This window comes from Fusarium keratoplasticum, chromosome 2 (genome assembly GCF_025433545.1).
Source record: "Fusarium keratoplasticum isolate Fu6.1 chromosome 2, whole genome shotgun sequence".
NCBI lineage: Eukaryota > Fungi > Ascomycota > Sordariomycetes > Hypocreales > Nectriaceae > Fusarium > Fusarium keratoplasticum.
This window is the reverse complement of record NC_070530.1, coordinates 1,127,613-1,152,982: the sequence shown is the minus strand read 5'-3', so window position 1 is coordinate 1,152,982 and position 25,370 is coordinate 1,127,613. Positions and strand designations below refer to the sequence as shown.

At 52.0% G+C, this 25,370-nt stretch overlaps 6 protein-coding genes across 6 annotated transcripts; 3 read left to right on the top strand and 3 right to left on the bottom strand.

Annotated features, from left to right (window-relative positions):
• Nucleotides 1-177: 177 nt before the first annotated feature.
• Nucleotides 178-3,519, bottom strand: NCS57_00228700 (Importin N-terminal domain-containing protein; the record flags this gene model as incomplete). Its single annotated transcript, XM_053052320.1, has 4 exons — nucleotides 178-793; nucleotides 840-1,411; nucleotides 1,461-3,120; nucleotides 3,185-3,519. The coding sequence occupies 4 exons, from the start codon at nucleotides 3,517-3,519 to the stop codon at nucleotides 178-180; spliced, it is 3,183 nt and encodes a 1,060-aa protein (XP_052917566.1).
• A 2,751-nt stretch (nucleotides 3,520-6,270) lies between these two features.
• NCS57_00228600 (uncharacterized protein) lies at nucleotides 6,271-8,067 on the top strand (the record flags this gene model as incomplete). The annotated part of the gene is made up of 3 exons (XM_053052319.1): nucleotides 6,271-6,354; nucleotides 6,444-6,753; nucleotides 6,806-8,067. 3 exons carry the CDS (start codon nucleotides 6,271-6,273, stop codon nucleotides 8,065-8,067), a joined length of 1,656 nt encoding a protein of 551 aa, XP_052917565.1.
• Nucleotides 8,068-13,049: 4,982 nt separating this feature from the next.
• NCS57_00228500 (Protein kinase domain-containing protein) lies at nucleotides 13,050-13,508 on the bottom strand (the record flags this gene model as incomplete). The annotated part of the gene is made up of 1 exon (XM_053052318.1): nucleotides 13,050-13,508. One exon carries the CDS (start codon nucleotides 13,506-13,508, stop codon nucleotides 13,050-13,052), a length of 459 nt encoding a protein of 152 aa, XP_052917564.1.
• Nucleotides 13,509-14,803: 1,295 nt separating this feature from the next.
• Nucleotides 14,804-16,072, top strand: NCS57_00228400 (uncharacterized protein; the record flags this gene model as incomplete). The annotated part of the gene is made up of 1 exon (XM_053052317.1): nucleotides 14,804-16,072. The coding sequence occupies one exon, from the start codon at nucleotides 14,804-14,806 to the stop codon at nucleotides 16,070-16,072; it is 1,269 nt and encodes a 422-aa protein (XP_052917563.1).
• A 988-nt stretch (nucleotides 16,073-17,060) lies between these two features.
• NCS57_00228300 (MFS domain-containing protein) lies at nucleotides 17,061-18,872 on the bottom strand (the record flags this gene model as incomplete). The annotated part of the gene is made up of 3 exons (XM_053052316.1): nucleotides 17,061-17,799; nucleotides 17,846-18,657; nucleotides 18,705-18,872. 3 exons carry the CDS (start codon nucleotides 18,870-18,872, stop codon nucleotides 17,061-17,063), a joined length of 1,719 nt encoding a protein of 572 aa, XP_052917562.1.
• A 1,885-nt stretch (nucleotides 18,873-20,757) lies between these two features.
• Nucleotides 20,758-22,634, top strand: NCS57_00228200 (uncharacterized protein; the record flags this gene model as incomplete). Its single annotated transcript, XM_053052315.1, has 4 exons — nucleotides 20,758-20,771; nucleotides 20,838-21,328; nucleotides 21,394-21,898; nucleotides 21,944-22,634. The coding sequence occupies 4 exons, from the start codon at nucleotides 20,758-20,760 to the stop codon at nucleotides 22,632-22,634; spliced, it is 1,701 nt and encodes a 566-aa protein (XP_052917561.1).
• Nucleotides 22,635-25,370: the final 2,736 nt, after the last annotated feature.

The window sequence follows — 25,370 nt, the reverse complement described above, 5'->3', positions numbered from 1 at the left end:
ACGAAGATGGCGTATTGTTCTCATACCATAACTCTTTTCATGTCCATTTTGGTTGGTTATCAGCCAGGCACCTCAGGGATCCAGATTCTTCAGCAAAGCCCGCATTCGAGAGATCTCCCGAGACTTCCAGGCCGATGGCATCGGCAGCTTTCTTGGCGCCTCATGTGCAGTTGCCCCCTAATGCCCTGCTGCCACCTCGTTCAGCTTCGTCTTCTCGTCCTCCGTCAGCATGTTGTACCAATCCTGGAAGTTGGCAGTGTTCTCCCGGCCACAGCGGAGGAAGAAGTCGGCCAGGTAAGCCTGGGTCTCGTCATCTCGCTGTCGCTGGCCAACCTCGCTGAACGACATGAGTTCGGCCTTGGTGGTGCCGAGACTCAGGTCGAGTGTACCATCATCATCCTCCCAGCCCTCGTCGTCGCTCAGTTCGTCGTCATATCTGGCAGCAGCCATGGCCGCCGCGGCCGCATTTGAAGCAGCCCGCTGGCCAGATGCAGAAATAAGCTCCTCAATGAGAACCTTGATGATCTTGAGCGAAGCGGGAACAATCGTGTACTGATCAGGGTCTGCTGACGGTGGCGGTTGATTAGCGTCTTGAGCTTCCATGTATTGGAGGTAGAGAGTATCTAGAATGGAGGCAGTGGAAAACTCTCGAGTCGATGAGTACATACTCTGCTTAGCGCGCGAGCGCGTCTTGATACGACCGTCGTTGGCATTGACAATCAAGTCGCCCTTCACATTGGTCTGTGCCAGGCGGGCATCGTTGAGGGAGTAGAGCTTTGACAGGGCAATCACACTAAAGCGGTCAGCAAAAGCCAGCGATTCGGTCGAGCGAAACATACTTTTGTCGGATCTCGTCGTAACCAGCAAAGTTGACCGAGTTCTCGAGCCACTTGGCGAGAACAACCTGGAGACCGCTTTCACCATTAATCTGGATCTGGCTCAGGAAGTCAACAACGTCGCTGGCGCCGGAGAGGGTCAGGCGGGCAAAGACAAGGATAAGAGACTGGATGAATGCTGCAGCTTCAGCCGTAGCAAGTCGGTTGGCAACAGCCTGGAGGAGCTGAGGGAGGAATGGTCCCAGGCGCTCTTGACCAGCCTTCTCGACCAGCTCGGCAGCCAAGCCACCAACCTCAGAAGCAGAGTTATCCTCGATCGAAGAACCAAGCAGTCGGTCAATGATGTGCAGGCAGACTTCGAGGCCAGAACGGCCATTGCCATCCTGCCAGTTGAAAACCTGCTGATGATCGTGCTGCAGGATCCACTTGACAGTCTCACAGCCAGGCCGAAGAACCTCGCCTTCCGTGGACTCCATCAGAAGGCGGTTCAGCTTGGGGAACGTAGCAGCGACGAAGCCAGGGGGGAGGGGCTCTGATCCATGCTCAGCCAAGACAGCCAGCAACTCAACAGCGACCTAGAGGTGATTAGTTTTAATATATCACGGTGAGGGAGGGATGTTTTACCGTAACCAGAGGGTTGTCCTCCGTAAGGTTAGCAACATCAAAGGCCCCGGTAAGGGTAGGCAGGATCTTGCTGCACAGACCGGCGTAGGACTCGGGGTTGGAAAGGGTGCCAACGATCTCCTCAAACGCCTCAGAGACAATCATGGTAACCTGGAAGTTGCTAGCTCCCAACTGGGCGAGTCTGAAAAGGAGGTCAACGGACTGCACATCGTTGGAGAGAGCGATGCGCGTGTCGATCTTGATAGCGGCGCGAAGAGCCTCGGCGAGTGTGTACAAAAGCTCATCTGCATCCTCCATGTCGCTAGGATCCTTGTTGTTCATGTAGGTCTGGATGGAATTGATGATAGGAATCTGTCTGTCGGGAGTGACGCGTCCGGCTCTAGTCAAACCTTCAGCGGCCTTGACACAGGCGACCTGAACGACCTCGGACTCCTCGCGGGTGATGCAAGTGATGATGCGGTCCAAGAGCTCCACGGGGGTCTCGAAAAACTTGCAGAGGACGCCGGCGACCAAATATCCTCTGGCACCGAGGAGAGGCTCCTGGGGTCTATTGATGGCATAGTTTACCAACTCCAAGTACGCATGAGCGACCTGGTTAGAAATAGGCTTCTGCATGTCATGGAAGTCGCTAGCCAGCATGACAAACAGATAGAGGGCTGCCTCCTGGCTGCGCCATGAGCCTTCGCCGGTAAATAGGGTCTTGGTGTAGCCGAATAGACCATCAATCGTCTTCTGGTCAAACCACTCTCCCATCTTGATAAGGAGATCACCAGCAGCAGTTCGTGCAGTGTAGTTGGCAGTGACAGATGTCTCCTCGGCAAGGTACAGGGAGCAGTCAATATCCCACAGATCCTCCTCTTCCCGAGTGACACGTGAGTAACCAACGAGCATCTTCATGATCTCCATCATCCAGGGCACCTCGTGGGCCGAAGCGTGGCCTTGGAGCTGCCCGTCAAGCTCAGCCTGGACGGGAGGAGCTCTGAAGCACTGGTTCAAGAAATCCAGCTCTTCCAGGACGAGGAAGTCCAGAGTATAGGGGAGACTATCCGAGTCCTCCAGTCGTCCCTGTGCATCCTGATTGATATAAAGCTGCTCGTGGGGTACTTGCATCAAAGTAAGCTCCTCCCAAACAGCGCGGAAGAAGGTGGTGCACTGGGGAAGGAGGAGGTTGGGGAAAACGCGTCGGATTCTCAACAGGGTCTTGACAACTTGAAGCTTGAGCGCAATGATGCTGTTCCAGCTATCAGGTTGAGAGCCCTGGGTTAGGTCGGCCTCAGGCAGGCGGCTTGCCAGAACGGTAATGAAAAAGGGGTTCCACTCGGTCAGAAGCTCGTCAGCAAATGCCTTGACCTCCTTGGCGTGGTCCTCCTTGATCATATTCATAAGGTCGAAGCATCCTCGGAAAGTGGAAATAGCAAGGGCTCGAAGCATGGGCTTTCGGTTTTCGTCGAGAGCGACCTGAGTCAGGACCTTGGTGATGTCACGAGCCATTGAGAAAAACTGGTCTTCGCTGAGACTTTCGTCGATGAGGTCACTGAGGACTCTCAATGCACCGTGGAGCTGGGCATCGGTACCCGTGGGGATGACAGCGAGGATAGTGGGAAGGAGGTTGGGCCACTGTTCGGGGAAGTCGTGCACGGCAATCTTGCCTGCAGCGTAACTACAAGAGCGAATCTAGTCAGTACTCTGAGAGAGCGTAGAGAGACCCAAGCAAAGGCACAAACCTCGCAGCGAGCTTAACTTTGCGGTCACCCTCAGGACTCAAGCAAAGGTCGAGCAGGACCTGCTTCAACTGGCCCCGGACGTCATCAGCGATAGGGAGTGCAGGCTCGTCATCGGCCTCGTCGTCGCTCCAGTTCTTCTCGATGAAAATCCGCAAATTACTAAGGGCAGATTGGCGAATGCTTGTATCGATCGAGGTGTGGGAGGCAATGTTGGCGAGGGACAGGGGAAAGGCGGGATTGGAGCGGGCGCGCTTGAGCTCGATCTCGGCCTGCTGTCTGGGACCCTGCTCAGACAGCTGGGTGTTGGCAAGGAGCTGAACCAGCTGGTCCTCCATGATTGCGGCAGATGCTCAACACAGCGGCAACAGAAGGAGACAAGATATCGAAGATATGGAGGAGGTTGAATGTAGGCGGGGAGAGAGGCGGGATAGATTGATGGTGATGGTGGGGGGGAGAAACAAAAAGTGGGCTTTTTGTGAATGGGCAGGCGCGCTTTGGTTGCTCAGTTGCTGCCCAGCAGTTGCTTCCGTTTGAATCGCGGGGCAGCTGCGCCTTCACGTGTTTTTTTCTTTTTTTTTCCAGGGCCCTTCTCTGTTTCCATGGTGAACCACCTCCTTGGCCTCTCACTAGTCGGGTCTCAAACGACGACACTAGTCGATTGGAAGAGCACATTCTAAATGAACCATGGCAATGGTTTCGTTTGGTGGCATGGGTAAGGTGAGTGTCCGTGTCACGCACGGCCTTGGCACCGAATCAGGACTATAGACAAGAGCAAGACATTGGATGCTGCGTAGTTCGGACGCATCATTTGAAGAATCACATCATAATAACTCGACAAACCTGTGATTCACAATCATCTCTTTGCGGCACCGGACTCTGGACAGCCTGAGCAGTGGCATGCAACGGGAGCGTCGCATCGGCAGTTGGCAGCCGAAGCGCGCGCAGATTCCAAGTCAAGGTCGACTTGCCGAGCTGGCTTCGGGGTGTGGTTTTTCCGTCCGAGAGACAACGCTTGAAGGTCGACGATCAGGGACTGACACACTGTTGGTTCAGGGTGCAAGGTCGCGCATCGCATTCATTTGGGGTCGACCAGGATGGGGCATGAATCGACAAGTGAACAATCTGCTCCATAGTTATTAGTGTGCATAGCAGCACTTGAATACATGAATGGCCTACCTGTCTGTTGATGAAGGATCAAGTGTTTTTCTGAGCGATGTCGGTTGATTCTGCCATTACATCTCTCAAGTCCCCTCATTCATCACTTCCAAGGATTCAAGACTGGTCCCCCTCAGATCTTTTACAAGGGTCTTCTCCTCTCCGCCAGGGATGCCAGTCTTCCAATTGCGAGGGCGCCATGTCGTATGAGGTTGGTCGACGGTTCCCAATTGAGCGAGGTGGCCAGGAAGCCGGCAAGACAAGACGCACCACTGATGCCATGCTTGCTTTGCCTGGTACGATAAGTAACGTATCGATGGGGCTCGCAACAAATTTTGAAGTAAAATTCTGTTTTCACGAGCTGGCACGTGGTTCGGTTGAGAAAAATATGTTTAATGTATACTACCCTGCGGCGAAACGATCTCGGTATCCGATGGAGGCTTGATTAGCCTAAGGAGGCTTGTTGAGGAGGCTGTTGTATCTCAAGCCATGCAGAAGTCACCCAAGAGCTTCCAATGCGAAAATGTCAAGACGCTATCAAAGTCCAGGTCCGGAGAGATGGATGGCATGAGGCCATGTTCGGAAAGAATCCGGGATGAGATCTTGGGTGAAATTGCCTAGATTTTACAAATCCGAGGGGATACGATGACTTCCAACAGATATGCAGATAAATGCTGGCCTCACCTCCAAGTTCCAAGAGTTTGGATAAGATGGATGAGTTGACTCGATGAGATCGAGTAATACCTTTCTTCGCAGGGAGGCTAAGATTATTTAGGTGCGACGCTGCAGCATCTTAGCCGTGTCGTTGCGCCGATAAGAAGCAAATCTGGCCAATTAGAGGTGTCCATTTACGCCATACCGGGGAAGCCGCCCCTCACGGCATGGCTCTTGCCTGTCCGGCTCTGATAGCGGCCTGGGGCATGTGCAGGTCATCCAGGCGGCCACTAAACACCCGCTTCCACGCTCTTGCACCAATTTATCAGCCCTCCACTCGGTTTGGTTGACAGCACTTCATCCCGTTCTCGGCGCTTTTGCTGTTTGAGCGAAGAGACATCGAGAGACATGATATCACACCGTCGACGCGAGCTGAACCTTGCCTCAATGACGATTCTCTGTTCTCACTGGACATGTCCTGGTGGGGGTTCCTCCACCCCGACACTTGGGACCCCGGTCACATCGCGTTGTGGCTACAATCTCTTCAACCTACTACACGGTCCCGAACCATGTCTCTTGGAGTGACCTAGAGTGTCGGTGGCAACATGCTCGAGTTCGGATTGCTATTCGGTGACTACTCTGCTGAGTCTTCAATGGGTGTTTGTCTGCTTCTTCATGGCCATCATGGCACAAAAACCACAATGCTCTTCAAGAGCTGACGACCACTTACCCAAAACGCTATAGGTGCACCTCCCATGCGGAGGGATCGCCCATCCTTCGTTCGACAATCCACACCGAGTGGCCGGCGGCGATGGTCCCAGCGCGGTTCATCGGGTAGCTATCTGCAACGGCCAGGTCTGGTCTGGGGATGGATGGCCAGACTGATAGCGGCGGCTGATAACCTTCTCCATCAGATGGGGTCCCGTCTTGTCTCCCCTTGCTCCGCGGCACTCGACCATCAAGCCATAAATACCGGCCAGCGCCCTCCACATTCAGACGTCCAAGACAGAGACAGTGGAGAACCTCCAACCGGTCACCCTTGTTCCTTGACAAGCAATCCCTTACACCCTTCTCTTCTTAGTGACACTAGATCTCATCCCAATCTACCCATCTCTTGTGTCACCTGCACGTCATCACCCCTCCTCCAAGGCGAACCCTTCTTCTTGTGGTTTTAAGCTTTTTCTAGAACTCTTTCGCTGCAGTTTCGTCTGCACCATCCTCTAGATTGCTTTCAGTCTTGTCTTTTCTGTTTTATCCCTCCAACTTGTTTTGCCGTCATGGCGACTAGCTCTCGAGCTAAGTCCTGGGCTGACAAGCTCGCCGTCGAGTCGGAACCCGGCTTGACGAGCACCCAGCTTATGGTATGAAGATATTTCAAACCTTTGCGTTCCCAAATGGGGCGTAAATAGGTTCAATTGACGAGACCGAGCTGTGCTGAACTCTTATGCAGCTCACCAACCACGATCTGAAACCGGTCGAGAAGGAACGCCGTCAATGGGGCGCCTGGAACTTTGTCGGCTTCTGGATCGCCGATTCTTTCAACATCAACACTTGGATGATCTCTTCGTCCATGATTGTTGCTGGCCTCTCGTGGTGGCAGGCATGGCTGTGTGTCTGGATCGGCTATAGCATCACTGGTATTTTTGTCGCCATGAATGCTCGTGTCGGTGCCATGTACCACATTGGTTTCCCAGTTGCCAACAGAGCTGCCTTTGGCATCTGGGGAAGTTTGTGGCCTGTTCTGAACCGTGCCGCTATGGGTATGCTCAATCTCATTTCTGTTTCGCCGCTCGTCACTAATAGGACTAATAGCCTGCGTTTGGTACGGAGTCCAAAGTTACATCGGAGGCAACTGTGTCTATCTCATGATCCGTTCCATCTGGAAGTCCTACGCAGACATTCCCAACACCTTCAGCAAAGACTCGGGAACGACCACGGCCAATTTCGTCTCCTTCTTCCTCTTCTGGGTCGGCTCCCTTCCAGCAATCTGGTTCCCCGTTCACAAGATCCGACATCTTTTCACCGTCAAGGCATATGTGGTCCCTGTTGCTGGAATCGCTTTCCTTGCCTGGACCATTTCCAAGGCTGGCGGCATTGGACCCATTGTGAAGACATCCAACAAGGTCCACGGCAGCGAGCTGGCATGGCAGATTGTTAAGGGCATCATGTCCTCTATTGCCAACTTTGCGACACTCATCGTCAACGGCAGCGACTTTTCTCGTTTTGCTCGCAAACCCAGAGATGCGCTCTGGTCCCAGCTCATCACCATCCCGATCGGCTTCGCCCTCACTTCCTTCATCGGCATCATCGTCTCATCGGCATCTTCCGTCATGTACAGTGAGCCTATCTGGAATCCCCTTAACTTGCTTGACAAGTACATCGACGACGGTAGCTCCGCTGAGCGTTTTGGAGTCTTTGTCATTGCCATGGCCTTCACCCTTGCGCAGCTTGGTACCAACATTGCCGCCAACTCCGTCTCTGCTGGTACTGACATGACGGCTCTGCTTCCTCGATGGATCGATATCCGCCGCGGAGGATACATCTGTGCAGTCATTGGTTTCGCCATCTGCCCCTGGCAACTGCTCAAGGACAGCAACCAGTTTACCACCTATCTTTCCGCCTACAGTGTGTTCCTTAGCTCCATCGCTGGAGTCATGGTATCCGACTACTACCTCGTGCGAAAGGGGTACCTCGAGCTCAAGGAACTCTACGATGGTCGCAAGGAGGGACCTTACTACTATACCTTCGGTATCCATTGGCGCGGATATGCCGCCTACATTGCGGGCATTCTGATCAACGTTGTCGGTTTCGCCGGTGCCGTCGGCCAGACCGTCCCCAAGGGAGCTACCTACATCTACAACGTCAACTACTTCTGCGGTTTCCTGATCTCGCTCAGTGTGTACTGGAGCTTGTGCAAGATTTTCCCGATCCCCGCGACGAGCAGCCGCTGGATGGAGGTTGGCGACGAGATTGACGACCTGCGAGTTGGCTACGACACTGGAAGCCAGAATTACGACGAAGAGCACGTTACGGGCCCAGCGCCCAAGGTGGCTGATGATATGAAGCATTTCTGAGTTGAGGTGCATGGGCGTGATGATTGGAATAGGTTATGTGAGCGATGTCTATCGTTAGAATGATTTAGTTGAAGGATATCCCGTTTTATTGGCTAAGAGCCCTTGAGCCTTATTTGTCCCATGACTTGGCGTGTTTCTGCTTTAGTATGCTTCCAAAGCACTGTTGCTTCCTGTGCTTCTATCAATTTGCTAGACATATAGGGTATCCCATGCAGAAGATGGGTTAGGTATAGACACAACAACTATTCAGACGCATTCTTAGTTTCAACCTGTGTGGCTTGTGACCATTTAAGAAACCAGGGAGTAAATGCAGGATCTGGCAGTTGAGAGTAGCTTGGCACGTAGCCCTAATGAGAGCCTCGGCTACAATTAAGAGATCGATAAGGGATTTTTGTCTACTTTCTGGGATTCTTTTATTCTTACAATCAGCCAATGACCGGGCCACACTTCCGCTGATAATTCCCTATGGTTTCGGGATGGTCGAAACGCCACCTAGGGTATGTGGCGCCATGCCTGAGAGCGAGTATCCACCATGGCGCATTCCGCGGCCTCTTAACCATTTTTTCATCAGCCGATCCCCAAGCCCCGTTGGCTCAGTGGTAAAGCGTATCACTAGTAATTCAACGACATGATAAGATCACTGGTTCGATTCCAGTACGGGGCATCACAATCACTAAGCGATCAGACGAATCTGATCGCGTTCTTTTTGCGCTTCCGTGTCATTAGTTGGTGATGCTTTGTCATGGTGTTGAGGCTTGATTACATTTTTTGTGTTGCATTGGAACGGCTCGGCACGTGCGACCTTATCTGGCTTAAGGTTGGTGCGGGATGACGTTGGGTTGCAGGGTGGTTGGGTGCTCCTTGAGATCGGAAGCAGCGGAGCGTAAACAAATGAACTTATGCTTGTCTTGGATTCTATGGTGAGGGTCTCTTTGTATTGCTGACGAGTACTATCATAGGTTAAATATGCTTCCTTTGACCTTTTTTTCCATATATTGTACTTGCGTCGCTTCTTTTGATTTGCTCCTCTAACATCATAAACATTGATTCCCTTTTTATATCGGTGACTTCCACACTTGATGTAAAAGGTTATCTGGCGAGGACAAAGCGATGGGTGCTTCAGTGACAATGATACCGCTGTATTCGGCGATGTAGTCAACCCCCAAGGCCCTAGCAGGCATATTGGCCATCAATGAGATATCGACTTTCCCTGGATCTTCTGACCACGAATTGCTTTTTGGGATTGATCCTGTCGCCTCAAGCTCCTAGCTTAACCTGATGTGACTAAGATTACTCAGTCTGTCCTGGTTCCTGCTGTCTTTGACAATACCTCGGCTCTGGTCAACAGTTACCCTCTATTGCGCACTGCAGGTGAGTGTGTGTCACAGAGACTGGCTCGGCTCTAGCCCTTCTCTTTGATGAGAAGAGTTGGGACGGTGACCATAGTGATAGTACGCTATATGTAACATTTTGGTGCTTTTAATCGGGCACAAACAAGAAGTCAAATGGAAGAAAAGAACCGGAATGCGACACTAGTATGCCTTCGGTCTTGCCAGCGCTCGACATGGGCGAAACTCGGTGATTGTGCTCGAGATCAGACCCGCCACCAGTCAGAGTCAGTCGGCTGGGGCTGAATATCCCTATAACTAGTCCTGGTACGTCAGCTTCGACCGAAGCAGGCATAAAAATGGTAAGTATATATAAAATTCTTGTCTTGTTACGCCTCCCTTTCCGAGACTGAGTGCTACCAGTTTGGCGTGCTGACCGCAATGCTTCTTGCCGCTGTCTTTGCCACGATTGGCAGGGGTAGTCGAAGTGCCTTCTTGGAAGTGGTTTATATACTGGGCATATGATCGAAGCTCATGGGTTCAACTCTCCAGGTGGTGCAAACTGGCAGCATCGATAGTAGGGGAGAATAAGAAGTCTTGAATGTCTTGCCAACAGCTGCGCTTGGTCTTGTATCAACATTGATCTCGGTGTCATCGTCCGTGTTCTACAGCATTCTGATCAATACCGCAGCCCCCACGCCACCGACTGATCTTGCTAATTTACGGTTATAAGTGCGATACACAGTTGTGTACCCAAGTTCTGCTTCTTCCGACTGATGAAGCCATCTCTGCAATATAATGACAATGATGGAAGGGCGACGCTGCTCACATCGTGGTGGGAGTCGGTTCCCAAGCAATGAAGACCCCTGAACCTAATCCTAACTCTCGCAACTCATCAAATCTTGGATGAGATCGTTTTGTTATCCCTTTATGTATAGGTGGGTTCATGTACGTGAGGTGTCGCCAACTTCTGGTTGGGGATCATAGATGACCACCTCAAACCCTTTCCTGCTGCTCTTTTTGACCAGTGACACGCTCCACGCATGTCAGTTCTGAGTATATATCTCCGTGTTCGCAAAAAATGGGCTGTGAGAACAATCACAATGTGCTCTTTCCCCTTTGGAACAGGGCAGCAAACCACCGAGAGGGAGGAACGAGAAGCTCTGTTTCCGACGTCATAGCCTCTTTTCATTTGCTCTTTATTGGCTTCGAATGCGTCTTGACTAGCAGCTCAATCAGCTCCGGTGCCAACTTGTCTAGCCCGAGACGCGCCATCTCGAGCACTATATATACTGATAGGTAAGTGGTAGAGTGAACTCGATGCAAAAACGATCGTACGTGGAGAAATGGGCGTAGGCGGTATACCACCACAACAGGAGGCAGGAGGTTCTCGACTTGGATCAACGGACTTCTCCATACTGGTAAAGCTGAGAGTTGTCATGTTTTATTGTTTTTTTTTTTTTAAAACAGGCTCTGTCGGTGATAATATGGGTTCAAATGTTTGTTCGGAGCAGCAGCCATCATGGAACTCCTTCTCCCAACGTGCTACCCTTCTGAAAGAGATAATTTAGGAAAGGCCGGTTTATCCGGAGATCACAACCGGGTATTGATTTGCGTGTTGGGTATATCTAGAGGTGGCAAACCAAGAGTGTGCGAAGTCTAGGATACTGAAGTGAAGACTTTCACGATGGCCTCACATTCAGGTAGTGATGAACCTTATCACTTGGTCCACATAGTGAACCACTAGATCCGTCTCGGAACCGAGGAAATTTCTTCTTCTCACGGGCTACCTTCGGTTAATCTCAGGGTTGGATGCGCGAGGCTCTCGGGAGAAATTCCTATTGCTGTCTGGATGACAATGAGGATCGACATCGAGTAGAATGAGGCAACTTGACTCGTTCCTTCAAAGCGCCCGATTCAATCTTGGCAGTAGGTGTATATAAAATGGAAGATTCAACTGGCTTGAGTCGGTCCTCAATTTTTAGCTCTTGGAAGTTTGTTGAGACGTGTCGTGGAGAGCTTGCAATCCTTATAGTATCGAAGTGTTTGGCTAGGTGGTTTCTAGAACAGTCCTGTCATGAAAGCTAGGCCGAAATACCAGGAGGCTTCCTCAGCCTGGGTCATTGGTATATATATATCCATTGATGAGATCCAGTGGTTCTCGGGCAGCTTCGACCGCTTCTTGCCATGCGGTCCGAAGTTAGAGGTGGTATATAGATGTTTTTAGGGCCGCGCAGAAGACGCCAGAGCCTGTCGTGGGTCGCTGATGGTGAAGATGAGCCCATGTCTTCGTGGCAGGTTGTGAAATTAAGGACATAAGCTGCAAGAGACACGACAGGCTCAAGAAAACTGTTGCAAAGAGTAGGCCAAAGGATATCCATGACCAAGAAAGAACTCCCTCTAATAGGCGCAGAAGGGGAAGAGCGCCCGTGTCTGGAGTGGGAGAAGTGTATACAAAGATAGCGAAGGATTGCATTCCACGCTCGGCAAGCCCAACCTCAGCAGTTTACAGAAGGCCAAGGAGACAGTGGTGACTTGAGCTGTCGCTCGTTCTGAGGCGAGTCTTGACATGGCGACGGCCGTTGCGCAAAGCAGGCCGGCTCTAGCCCGCGGCTTGGTCGTTGGAAGGATGAAGTTCCTTGCGATCATGCTAAAGACATCTAGATTGGGCTTGTAGCACGATAGGTAAAAATTGAGAATAGATATAGGGTAATGCGTTTATGCAGAGCTTTTGACAAGCTAGCCAAGTCGCATTGATGTCCTTCCCATGGAGGTAGCCGACAACATGTCGAGTTATCCAGCCTGGGATCTGTAGAAGACTGTCGGTTGTGTGAACTTGGGCCTTCTAGAGCCCTTCCGTTGAGCTGGAACTCATTCGAGTAGATCTGGTTTATTCACGTTCATTCACGCCTGTGAACGGCCTGCCCCTGGAATCCAGGACGACAGTAGTTCGAAAGCCTCCATTTTGGCCGTCGGGCCTTTTCCAGCGAACATATGTCCGGCTACAGATGGTGAGGGCAAAGGCAACATGTACCGTATGGAAGTTCAAAAGAATGAAGCGAGGCTCGTATCGTCTACGATGAACTCTCGAACCTCGCTAATAAGAACATGTCTGAGTGCTCGTCTGTGGCTGAAAGGGGGGTTGTGCGCAAGTGTATATCCAAGGATAATCGTATCAGCGAGAGAAGGCGGATTGAAAGGGGAAGACACGCGATATTTATACCTACCAAGGTTGCTTAGCTTTTCTCCATCCGGCAATGTTTTTATTTTGTCTGATGCTGTTCTTTGTCATGTTGATATGTGGTTTAGAAACATTCCAACACGTTAACAAGCATCACCAAGGATAGTTTGTCAAGCCATTTACTATGATTTTCTCTTCTAAAGCGCCACGCTAAGTACAATCTGCCCATTACCTCCTCCCCAGAAATAACTCATGAAGGAAATCCCAGTCAAACACGCTCTTTGAGTAAATAGCAACGCCGATCCAAGGTGGGAGAAGGGTGGCTGCGCCTGTACGCCCGTTGAGAAGCAAGCGCTGCAATAAGATAACTCAAGGCGCCGCCGCCTAGTCTCTCTCGATTGCCACCCGTCCAAAGAAGTTACATCCTGTTCAATCTCGCTGGTAGACAACCCCGAACCTGCCTCTCAGTGGGCTCAGTTTTGGGGAGTTGTACGACCCCGTCCCCGGAAAACCTTGTCCAGCATGTCTCCTGCTGTCGCTCGACGGTTGGGGTCCTCAATTGCCATCTCTCGGAATGGTCGAAGCCACTTCCAGTTGGCCGCCTCGCTGACTGCCTTGAATACTTGCTCACGAGTGTGCCTTGGCTTCCTCCGATAGCCGGCCGCATTCATGGCATACGCTAGAGTAACAAAGAGGGACCAGACGTCAATCTTGACCGTCTGAGGCCCGAGGGAGTCCAGATCTACTTCAGGCGGCATGTACGGTTCGGTACCAGCATACGTCTGGGCGTTGTCTGCCAGGTTGGCGAGGCCAAAATCTGCAAGCTTGTATTGATATGTCCTAGGCGATGATGGTGCGAAGAGAATGTTCTCAGGTTTGACGTCTCGGTGAATCATGCCTTCGTTGGCGAGGTAGTCGAGCGCCTGAAGCATCTGGGAGAGGAGATCATAGGCGAAACTTGGTTGGTCCGTTTCAAAGAGCTTGTGCTTGTCGATAAGGTTTTGAACGCTCGTCGTCCGCGAATTGGGACGTTATGTATTTTATGATGTTATCCTGGTGCTGTTAGCTGACGCTTCATAAGACTGATCTCTCTTGGGATTTCTTACATGGGAAACCCTAGACAGTATGTCGACTTCTCGTTTCAGTGGGAAGAGGCTTTCGTAAGAATCACTCCGAGGCATCTTGATTCGTTTGACAGCCAAACGCTCGCCAGTATCAGCGTTGGCGACCTTCCAAACCTCGCCAAATGTTCCACTTCCGAGCCTCCTTCGTTTCGAGTATCTAATCCGGCCGAACGGGAGACATGACACGGAAGTCGGCGACTCGTATGAGATGGTGCGAGGATTGAAGGGATTGCCTAGTCTGTTGTCGATACACTGGCGGATCATGCTCTCTTCACGGCTGTGCCAATGAATTTCGAATTTATACAGATCACAAGCCGCCCCACCAAGACCAAACAGCCGATTGATAGTCTGGTCAACAAGGACTCTGCGGTGAGGGTGTCCTGGCTTAAAGGGCATCGCTGTCGCCCCGAGAAGCTGGGTTGAGTTGTCCATGGATAGATCTTGGAGCATCACCTCCCCCCTGTTGTGCTCATGAAGCTCGAAAGAGCAACGGGAGAGAGAGGTGTCGAGATCATCGAGTTGTATATCGCCATGGCGACCGATAATGGCAAGGGTGCAATCTTCCGCTGATCTGACATGAAAACCGACCTCTAGCCCCTGAACCACAACAGTCGGGTTGTCCGGGTAAGGACAGAAAGAAGAGACGAGACGGCCATTGTCTCGGTACGTGAGAATGCTTTTGGTCCGTTCATTCGCGGGCACGAGCGAAAACAAAGCTTGGGGATGAGGGGGGTCGCCGGGGGGGCATGGTGAAGGACGATGTCTCCCTTGAGAGTGGAAGAACAAACAAGTTTGACAAAAAAGGTAATGGTGGCAGGACATTTAACTTTTAAAAGACCACCATGAGCACCTAGCTTTTCTCCTTGAGTGCTCGTTGGGGCCAGAGGCCTCTCACCGCATTACGTGTTTGCAAGATTTCTTTGTTCTTCCCGGTGGCGCGTTTGAGCCCCCCCTCTAAGCCCCCTTTCATTCTCTCACCGTTCTCAGCTGCGCAGATTAGCAGTGTCTTGGCAAAATATTCTTTGTCTCTTCCCTGCTATACTTACCTGGCCTCTGACCAACTTCGTTTGCCCAATCTGACATGTCTCATCAACGTTGTGGCCATGTCATCGTCCCTCAGCAACAACAATCGGTCGTTCCCGGGGCCTGAAGCCATTCTTCACCAGCCACAAGTCGACCCTCAGCAGCCAGAGCCAGCTGAAACCTCGCGGCCCCTAGTCTCTGGCCTCCGGGGCGACGATTACTATGCGTGGGTGCGACACTGGGGGCGAACTCGCGGATCAACGCCGTTCGAACAGTTCCACTCTCAAGCTAGACGGGAGCAAGACAAGCTCGAACGCCAGAGACTTTCTATGGAAGCAGGTAGAATACAGACACAGCCATGGGATGACTCTGTCGATATTCGGGGCAACGCCTATAACAACGTTCGAAACAGTTGGATAGAACAGGGCATCTGGAGGAAAGCATGGGATGAACCGTGGGCTAAGGAAACAGACGTCGGATTGTTCGATCCATCCCCTCGCTCCCTCACACCGGAACCGACTAAGTCGCGGCCAGGCTATCAATGGGGCCATGAGGACGGAGGCCCGCCGCCAGACCAAGAGTTCGAGCGGGATCTGTTTCGAACGATTTACGTTGTTGGAGACCTGGGAATATCTGAAGAACAGCCCAAATGGTATGTTCAAGGGTCCCTGGCGGGCCCCAATTACCCGATTCCGTATCCCAGGACTCGCAATTCTGAAGGATCTCGTCCCTACCGCCAGTTCTTGTATCAGATCGTCAAGGAGCGTGAGTGGATAAAAGATGAGATGAACTTTCAGATTCAGTTCCGCCCTTATAACGTCGATCTCGATTCCATGGCCTACGAAACTGTCAAGAACAACTGGATCGAGGATCGCATCTGGAAACCCGAATGGAACGAGCTACCGGGGAGTACTTGGGCTCATGAAGATCCCCTCCAAGAACAGGATAAGGTGGATTATTTTCGCATTGTTGATGACTCGGGTGAACAGCCGAGCACTGTCGTTCATGACCCGAGTAAAGGGCCAAGGCATAACCCTCAACACTCTGTTCCCTCTTCCCATGATGCATCGGATCCTGCTGGTACAGGCAAAGAATCGCCCGCCCCGAAAGGCGTCATCACGAAGGGTAAGCAGGTAGCCAAGGGGGAAACTACAGGGACTGCCTCCGATCCGTTTCGTCCCAGTCCATGGACTTCTGACACTGCGGCAGAACATCAAGGGGGTGAATCGAGCTCTGCGCAGACGAAGGGTGGAAAGCGGCGCCGACCAAGGCGAGGTGATCAGCATGACACGCCGAGAAGTGCAAAGAGACAGAAGAAGAGTGGCAAGCATGGTCGAGGCAAAAAGTAGGGAGGCGGTATCAAGTGCGGAAGCGCGGAAGAGGTGGGCTTTCAAGAGCTTTGTTCTTTGGAGAGGTGGGCAAGTTCACGATGTTGGAGGTTTGCCATCGTAAACTTGGGTTTTGGGGACTCACTCGTTTATTTGAATGTGTTACAGTTTGTCATGTTTATCATGTTTGTCAGTTTAGTGAATTGATCAGTTGCGGTTTGTGTTACTTGGACACAAAGGGGAGTCTGCCTAGGAGCCTCCAGTCGCCAAACGAACACTGTCTCTGTAGAACTTTTACCACTTCAACCCTGAGCGTAATTAACGGAGGCTACTCCCGAGAAACGTGTGTCTATCCCAAAAAGATAATCTGTCTAGAACACCATCATGGACGTTCTCCACAGCGAGGGTGTTCCAACATCAAAAAAGACGGGCAAAGGGCAAAAAAGCAAGCTTTGTAGGATCGCCTGCCCCGTACTGGAATCGAACCAGTGATCTTATCATTACTAGTGATACGCTTTACCACTGAGCCAACGGGGCTTTAGAGGTGATTCCTCGCTTGTTGAATGGCGGTTCAATATTGGGATTCATAAATCCCGCACTTGGGTGGGGTAAGGGGCCAACCCCTTTTCACAACACGTTCAGATGAGACCAGAGCCATGATATGAAATTGACTCTCAACGCAACGTCTTTGCTTGGAAACAGTTCTCATAGCTTCATCTCATCATCTATCAGCAAGAGTTCAATTTGTTTGAAAAGTTCTGAATGATTGTCATTAACCTCTGTATTAATCATCAATGCTATCTACTCTAAGGTTCTATTCTTTTCCCACGTCGGAGTACCATGAGTTCCAACTATTATATCCGTCTCTGAGTATCGGTCCAAATGATTCTATCTATAACTTTTGAAGCCCCGTCTTTGCCCTGCTTTCATGAATCATAACCTTGCAATGCCCCTAAAACAGATCCTATATAAGCAACCAAACTTTTGACCCAACAAACCATCGCTTTTCCTAAACAAAATCCTTGAGAACATCATGAATGCGAACAACTTTTACCTCCACCTCTACATCCTTCTTTTCAAACGTGTCGGTACCCTTTCGCTCCTCTTCGTCTCGCTCGTTGACAGCCTCTTCGTTAATGCTCAACTGATCCGAGGGTGTGGCGAAAACAGAAGGGCTTTCAGTCTCGGAGAGATCAGACTCCAGATCATCCTTCTTGGATTTAGGCTTCTCGACATCTTCGCAGCCAGCTTTAGGGAGCTTGATGAAAAAGTCCAGGATGAGAGCTAGGCATGCAAGCCCGAAAGCAATCCAAAAGACGCCCTTGTGTTGGGCCTTCAGATCCCAGCCCTTTGATTCAAACACACCAACCACCACGGCGATGATGGCGAGGAGGAATGCGCTGGCAAGGTATGAAGCAACAAAGATCAAGGCGCCGGCCAAGCCAAGGAGGTGGCGTGGTAGAGTCGAGGTCATGAAGACGTTGCCGATTGCTGAAAGAACTGAGATGCATGCTCCCTCAGCCATGAGGGCTGGGAATACCCAAGCCCAGTAGCTGGGGCTGTTGGGCATGAGGGCGAAAAGCAAGATGGCGATGACCTTGGCCACTCCACAAAGGATGAGGATAATCTGGCCTGAGAGGATGTGGAGAAGGAGACCACTAGAGATGGACAAGATCATGCCACCAGCAGCCCATGGGGCAAACCACACTGAGGCAGTCATGGGGTCCTTTCCGAGAACAGACTTGATACTGTTTTTGTTAGTCAAATATCATAGTATGGTGAAAGGAGTCTTACTAGAAGTTGGCATAGAAGAGAAACACCGAGTAAACACCAAACTTCAAGGACAATATGCCCAGCATCTTCTTCATGCCCTTGACCTGGAAGATCTCCGGTGGGACCAGCGGCGCAGAAGCCACCCAACCCTCCACAAAGATGGCTGCAATAAGAAATGCGCAGCCGACGACGAGAGTTGCGATGATGTGCGGCGCGGTCCAGCCATAGCGACGACTATCCGTGATGGCGTAGATGACCAGAAGAAGACCAGGGACCAATGTACCGATACCCCACCAGTCCATAGTATTGCCTCCTTTCCTAGCCTCAGCATAGTCACGGGGTGACGCCCAAAGCGAGACGCAAACGGCGGGAGTCAAGATCATGGTAATCAGCCAAAAGTACCAGCCCCAGGTGAGGTACTGCTGAACCATGCCTCCGCACATGGTCCCAAGGAAGAACATGACCGGGACCATGGCACCATAGAGGCTGAACACGAGATTCTTCCGGGGACCTGGGCGATAGGTGCGTCCGATCAAGGACACGCCGGCGGGCAGAAAGGCTGCGGCTCCGAGACCCTGCATCGCGCGGCAGAAGACAAGCATGAAGAAGGTCTTGCTAAAGCCTGTGATGACAGACCAGGCGACAACCCATAGAATGCCCACGTGGAAGAGCAGATAGCCGCCAAACATGTCGACCAACCTAGCGCAGGGGAACAGGAACGAGCCGGCCACCAGAGTGATGACGCTGGAGAGCCATGTCTGAGAATCCTGAGGGATGTTCAAGGCATCAGAGATTCCGGGAATAAGAATCTGGAAGCCGCCGACAAAGAATTCCTTCAAATTGTTAACCAAGCTCTGCATTTAGATGATGTGAAGCATACCGTGGCAGCAAGAGATGTCACCATGGACGCGACAAATGCCACCTCAGTCCATGTTGACTTGAATGCTTCAGGCCGCTGTCGTCCCAACCTCTCAAGGTCGAACTCTTCTGGGATCTCCTCAATAGTGATCCGAGTGTCTGGCTCTTTGGACTTGTTGTTGGGTACCATATCTCCAGGCGGGCTGCTATGTTAGAATGGCCGTAAACCCCTGAGGCTGGCAAACTGGTCTGTCGGGGACCGGGTGAGAAAAGAAGAGCCGAAGCAGCGGATGATAGACTGCACTCAGGAATATTAAATATTACAAGAGAAATGTGCAACTATGCAAGTATCTGACGAGTTTGCGGAGGAGGAGAATAGCGTTTCGGAGAGTCCTTATTGTGAGTCGACCGTTGAGAGACCGAGATGCTTAAGCTTCACTGATCCGTTGCTGATATCATCGTGATAATTGAGAGCCGTCGTTCCATCTCTTTATACTCTTTCCTATTCTGCTTGCTTTGGCAATGGCGTGGACCAGACTCGCGATATCGCAACACGTTGTGGGCATGCCATCTCGGTCTGGACGGACTTGACGATGCTTCCAAGGGCCGTGGAACGACAATTTCCAGGCCGTAGCGGTGAGATAAACGCAGAAGATGCTTTCTGCTTTCCTATTTTGGGGAGCTCCAGAGTCTGGCCTCGGGGCCATCTCCACCAGATGGCGACGCGTCGCCACAATGTGTCATATTAAGAAGATGGTGGGAGGAGCAAGGCGTCAATGTGTCATGGAAGCGAACCCAATAGAGGCAGGGGAATAACGGTGAAAGGGGAAGAGAAAAAAAATTGAACTATCGTGAAGTCCGTTGTCGCAATATTGTGGTGGAGTTGCGGAGGAGCATGTGGAGGTAGATGGAAGGATGAGAAGTCAGGGCTCTGCCTCGTGGGCCAAGGAGACGATCACAAGCGCAAGCAAGCTTTGCTCAAGCTAACAAACTACCTTCATGCCAGTCAGTTCATTTGCAGACCAAGCCGGAGTTGATACGCCGAGGACGGGACGGGGGGAGTTGTGATAGCAGAGCCGCGCTGAGTAACGCCAGCCACAGCTGCGAACCATGGGCAGAGAGGGCCATCAAGGCCTGAACTAGTCAGTGTCAGGCCTTGTTGTCCAGAGCCAAAAAGAAAAAGGCATCAAGCTCCTCATCGCAATTCTGGGTCCGGAGACGCGACGAGTGACAGCTGATTTCCTCTTTTGGCGTGGTTGTGTGCTCTGGCTGGACGGCCTGGGCACAGCCCACAATGACAAGCTTTCTGCGAGCTCTGATGGAAGGTTTATGATGCAGGTCCCGGAGCTTCGGCTGCACGGTATGTCGTTTCCTTTCCGCATTGGGGCAGGACGGCATCGGCCGTAGTCGGGATTTGGCGGAGGTCGAAGGTTGGTGCTGGTGCGAGGCGTGCCGTGCCAGAGGGGGTCGATGCTCGCCAGGCCAGGGCGTCCGGTGGGATGGCAAGCAAGCAAGGGCTTGCATTGCCGCTGGCGTGTCGCCAACGTGGGGCGGCTCTCAAAGAGGTTGCGGAGAACAGAGCAGAGCTAGGCGACGAGCGAGGGGTGAGGCGAGACGATACCTGGGATCGACTGGCATTGGTACGTTCTTAGTTGACGTGAGGTGATTACATACGACGTTATACATGATCGCATCGTGAGCCTCCATTGGAGCCGAGTCATGGGATCTGATGCGTGCCTGCACCTGCCCTAGAAAGGTGATAGGATAGGAAAAACGTGCCCGATCTTGGATCTTGGTTCATTCTGGTTGCGCCTGCCGTCTAAGGTCATCCATTCATTCCTTCTCCAACTTGAGGAAGGTTCTCTCCAAGACCAAAAATATTACCTGCCTGCCAACCTACCCCTCCACTTGTTCCCCTCCATCTGTTCCCGCTCCCCTCTTCTTTCTCCCTCCACGTCTTCCACGACACGCTACCATTTCTTCTATCGTCATCATCATCGATTCTCTCTTTTGCATCATCCACCTCTTTCCCATCCTCCCCTCGTTCGTCTTTCTCCATCCGCGACCAGACCATCATGAACCTTCTGTAGTCTCGAGCCCCCTCGTTGCTCTCAACCGCTGTCCGCACCGAAAAGAGCCCGCCCTAGCTATCTAGCTGCTCAGTCAGCGCCCGGCGCATGCCGCCAAGCAACACCAAACCGTGTCACAACTGCCGTCGTCGACGCCTGCGCTGCGACCGCTCGTGGCCGACATGCCACAAGTGCGCGGTCTCGGGGCAGGAATGCCTCGGGTATGGCAAGGTCTTCGTCTGGACACAAGGCATTGACTCGCAGGGCAATGTCAACCCGCCTCCCGGTCGGAGGATACCCGATGATGGGGATGTTTCCGGTTCCTCCTCTCTCAGTGTTTCGCCGTCTCCTCCGGGCCAACAGCCGGGTCATGGCCTGCCCCGTCCCCAGCCTAGGCCAGATCCCAGTGACCAGCACCCACTGGCCCAGCTAGTCCAGCAGGCTAGAGAGCAGGCCGCCCAGCAGATGAACCGGCAACAGTCTCCCCAGGCCGACTCGCCCTTGCAACCACCGGGAGCTCTAACCGATCCACTGTTCCAGGACCTCGACCGCACCTCACGATACTATCTATCCCACTGTCAGTCCACCCAACAGTGGCGTTTCCCCCCTCATCTCTGTCAGTCACGCTAACGCATGTGCCAGTTTCTGAGAGGGTCTGCAAAGATCTCGTGGTGCGAGACACACCCGAGGACAACCCGTTTCGCGAGCTTCTCCCCTTGACGCGGAAGCATCCGCTTCTTCTGCAGATTCTCGTTGCGACATCAGCCCTTCATTGGTCCAACATCTTCCGCCGTGTCAGCGACATCCCTCCCGGCCTCTCGGATCCTGGTGGCTACCTCTCCCAGCTTAGATCGAGAGACCTCGTGACACGGCAAGCCCTCATTGATGCATTGACAGCCAAGCAAAAGGCCATGAGCCACCTTCGCGAGGTGCTTGACACCCTTGACCCTGCCGGCAGCGAGGTGGCTCTGGCCGCCATGCACTTCTTCATCAAGTTCGATCTGATTGATCTTGACAAGTCGGAGAACCAGAGCTGGAGGGCCCACCTCGAGGGCGCCACAAGTATCATGGCGCTGCTCAACCCAGATAGTAACACGGATGCATCCAGTAGGATGCTACGGGACCGTGTCATTACAGACAGCTTCATGTAAGTCCTTCATCCGAACACCACCAACACTGCTGACCCTTGTAGCTACAACATCCTGGGCTCGACCTTGACGTCGGGAGGTCTCGCTGCCCGTGTTGCTCGACAAGCTTTCCAGTTCCTGCCTGTAATGAAGCGGGTCGAGTTGACCAATTCCCTGTCATGTCCACCCGATATCCTGAATATCATCTTGACTGCATCTCAGCTGTCCCACCAGACGCCATGGACCGACCAGTCCCTTACAGCAGCCGATGAGGCGCTTGCCCTGATTGATCAAGCGCTTGCTGTCGACATTGGGGCATGGGCCGACTATCTCCGACAACACAATGTCACCATGGACCTCGAAAGCCGAGTGCACCTAGCGGCGGCACACAGGTCAGCCGCGTGTCTCTACATTCTACAAGCGCTGCCCTTGGTACGATCTATGAGGACGATTGACACGGACCTTCTCCTGCAAGACACGCTGAGCCACTTGGCTGCAATTGGCGAAGACGATGTTTACTATAAAGCTTCATCGTGGCCAACGTTTATTGCAGGAGCCGAGACGCGTGATCCAGAAAAGCGTACGTGGACTATGACACGGCTCTTGTCGATCTGGGACATTTGCCCATGGGGTTATCTCTTTACGGCCATTGAGATGCTCAAGGCGGCGTGGGCCATGCAGGATTCGCGGGGAACCGAGAGCGTCAACTGGTTACGTGATCTGCGAGGATTGGGGTTTGAAAATTTGATTGTTTGATTTCTATTCTGTGATTTGTTGTTGGTGGATTCTGGTTCCAGTCCAGATGCTGCAGCGGGTTGGTCATTACATGTTTGGACATCTAAGAGAGCGAGAAGACAAAAGTTTGTGGTTTTGCGGTCAGCACCCATGACTACCGGCCCCGTGCCACGGAGCATCTACTAGTGATAGATAGAAGGGCCTATTTTAGCCATAATCGTAGCGTAATACTAGACAAGGAAAGGTTTCCCCGGTGTTGACTCGCTCACAGCCGAGACTATCCCAATCGAGCCTCGAGTGCTACTCGACAGAAATTTGCATCTCACGATGGCTTCAAAAAGACGGTGTCCCCACTGACGCTTCTTCTCCGCGACCCCCACCTCTTGCTTCACATGGTCTGCTCTAGCGTGGAAGCTGTTGCTCTAGCCTGGAATCTGGAACTTCTCCATACATGTACGGAGCTGCCCGTGGCCGTTGTCCTTTGGGTCTTTGATGATTCCCCGGCATGCTGGGTCTCGATCGAGGACGATTGCCTGCCGCATTGGCCCAGCTGCAGCTCTGATTTGCCCCGGCGGTGACACCTCAGGGTCCTCCCCTCACTCCGGCCCCACAGGAGAGGAATATGCAAGCCCAGGCAAGGGCCTGCAGCTTGTCAAATGTGGTGATTCGACAAGAAATCTCGGCCGAGAACACCTGACACACTCTGGGCGCACGTTTCGCTTTCGTGTGTCTGACCGACGTTGCGCACGTGTATCACAAGGCACCCTCTCCCTCGCCCGTCGCACCGCCTCCAAAGCCAAGATTCCTCTTTCCTCCTCAAGCGCGACAAGGGGGGAGGTGTGTGTGCGCCGGGCTCTACCGTAGATCCGGGTGGTGTGCTTGCCGGTGTGGTAGCCCGCCTACCCTGCCCCCATTTTGCAGCGCGGCTAATGTCTGCTGCCCCTTTGACATCTGCCGGACCAGTCGCCTTGCTGGAACAGAGGGGACGGCCTGACGATCATTTCGGTTAGACAAACTGACTTGTCTCAAATGGACAAAACACCAAAAAAGGTGAGCCAGAGAGACATCGTGACATTCAAGCTACGTACCCTAAAAGTCCCCGTCGCTTAAAGACTTCCCTTTCCGGATATGGCCAATCGCATCCCACATGGCCGCCTAAAAATAATGCTACCACCTTCCTAATCCTTAGGATATTGCACGTTGACAGCGCATCAACAAAAATAAACCTTAAACCTAAATTTGGACGACAAGCGACGCGACACAACGGGATATTATAATGATTAACGACGACGCAAAAAGAAAGGTCTCAGAGGGAGTCGAACCCTCGCTGGCGGAATCAGAATCCGCAGTCATAACCGTTAGACCATGAAACCGAGGATTTCTGGCTGCCAACTTTTAACTTGCAATTATGTTTGCAAGACACGGAACTGGAATCAGCCATCCGAACAGCTACCCAGGCCATTTTGCCGGTAGGAACTTGTCAATGCTGTGACCATCAGACTCATTAGATACTCCAATACTGAGGACCTTCACACCTAAGTTTCAATGGCGTTGGAAGGTTGATTTGTTAAGTTGTGGCTAACACCTGCGAAGCCCATGCCACCCTACACCTGAACACTTCACATCCAAAGTGAACTATACTTAACTAATTCCCTTGCCCTGCACTCTAGATACTCGTAAAATATCTTTCAAATATTAAAAATACCTGTCTGGTAAAATAAACGAAGTGGTTTCGAGATAATCTTGAATGGAAAGCTGGCTGTGAACACCGCGGACAAAAAGTATAGGACCATGTTCCAAGTTCACCAAGGCACTGGTGGGCTACAGATGATCTCTCTCCGCAGCATGTTATCTATCTACGTAGTCGACATCGGGCACAGCCACAAGGTAGTTGGGCACCTTGGGCACCTTGGGGGCAGAAATGACAGATCAGATCTACATGGGGGTCATGTTCAAGCACGCATGGAAGAGTTGGCGCTAACGGGAACCGAAGGACAGCATCCCGGGAGTCGAAGCCGAGACTGATTCCACCGAAGACAGCAATGCAGAAGGACATACATAGCCCAACACAACATCGATGATAACAATGAGAACTGACGAGGACGGGTACAGCAAAACAGGCAGGTGTAGCGATTCGGGGCGACCGAACAAAATCGGTATAGCAACCGAATTATAGATTCAAGATCGCAAAAGGTCCAATCGCATCTTCACAAGCAGCCAAGCCTCCCCCGTGTGCAACTCCCAAGGGTAAGAAAAACCTGGAGCTGAGGTTTCGTGTTTCGGTGGTGATGGAGTCACCGAAGGGAAACTCTCGTTCCGAGCGCTAACACAAGTATCGAAGCCCAGCGTAGATCTTTTGTTTCTAGAAGATCGGCGAATTGAAACCCTCAGGAGTCCAATCGCATTTGGAGGATGGCGGCCAAGAGTTGCCTGAAACTCGCAGGGGGGGAGGAGGTTGAAACTACAGATGTGGTCAACTTGAACTGACTTGCAATAGAAGAATAAAATTTATTAAGAATATTCTTAGAGTAAGAAAGACTTGAGAGAGTCATTATTGTCAAAATTGAATTGTTTAATTTGCAGGAAAGAGTCAATTGTGTGGTCATCACAGTACTCCTCCAACCACCTGTGTGCTTTGACCTTCAAGAACCCACCGAGTTCAAGTTTCGAATCACGTCCGTGATTGGGGCGCCGTCTCCAGCCTGACCAAAACACGAAACCAAAACTTCGAAACCTGAACCGCACCAGTACATGCTC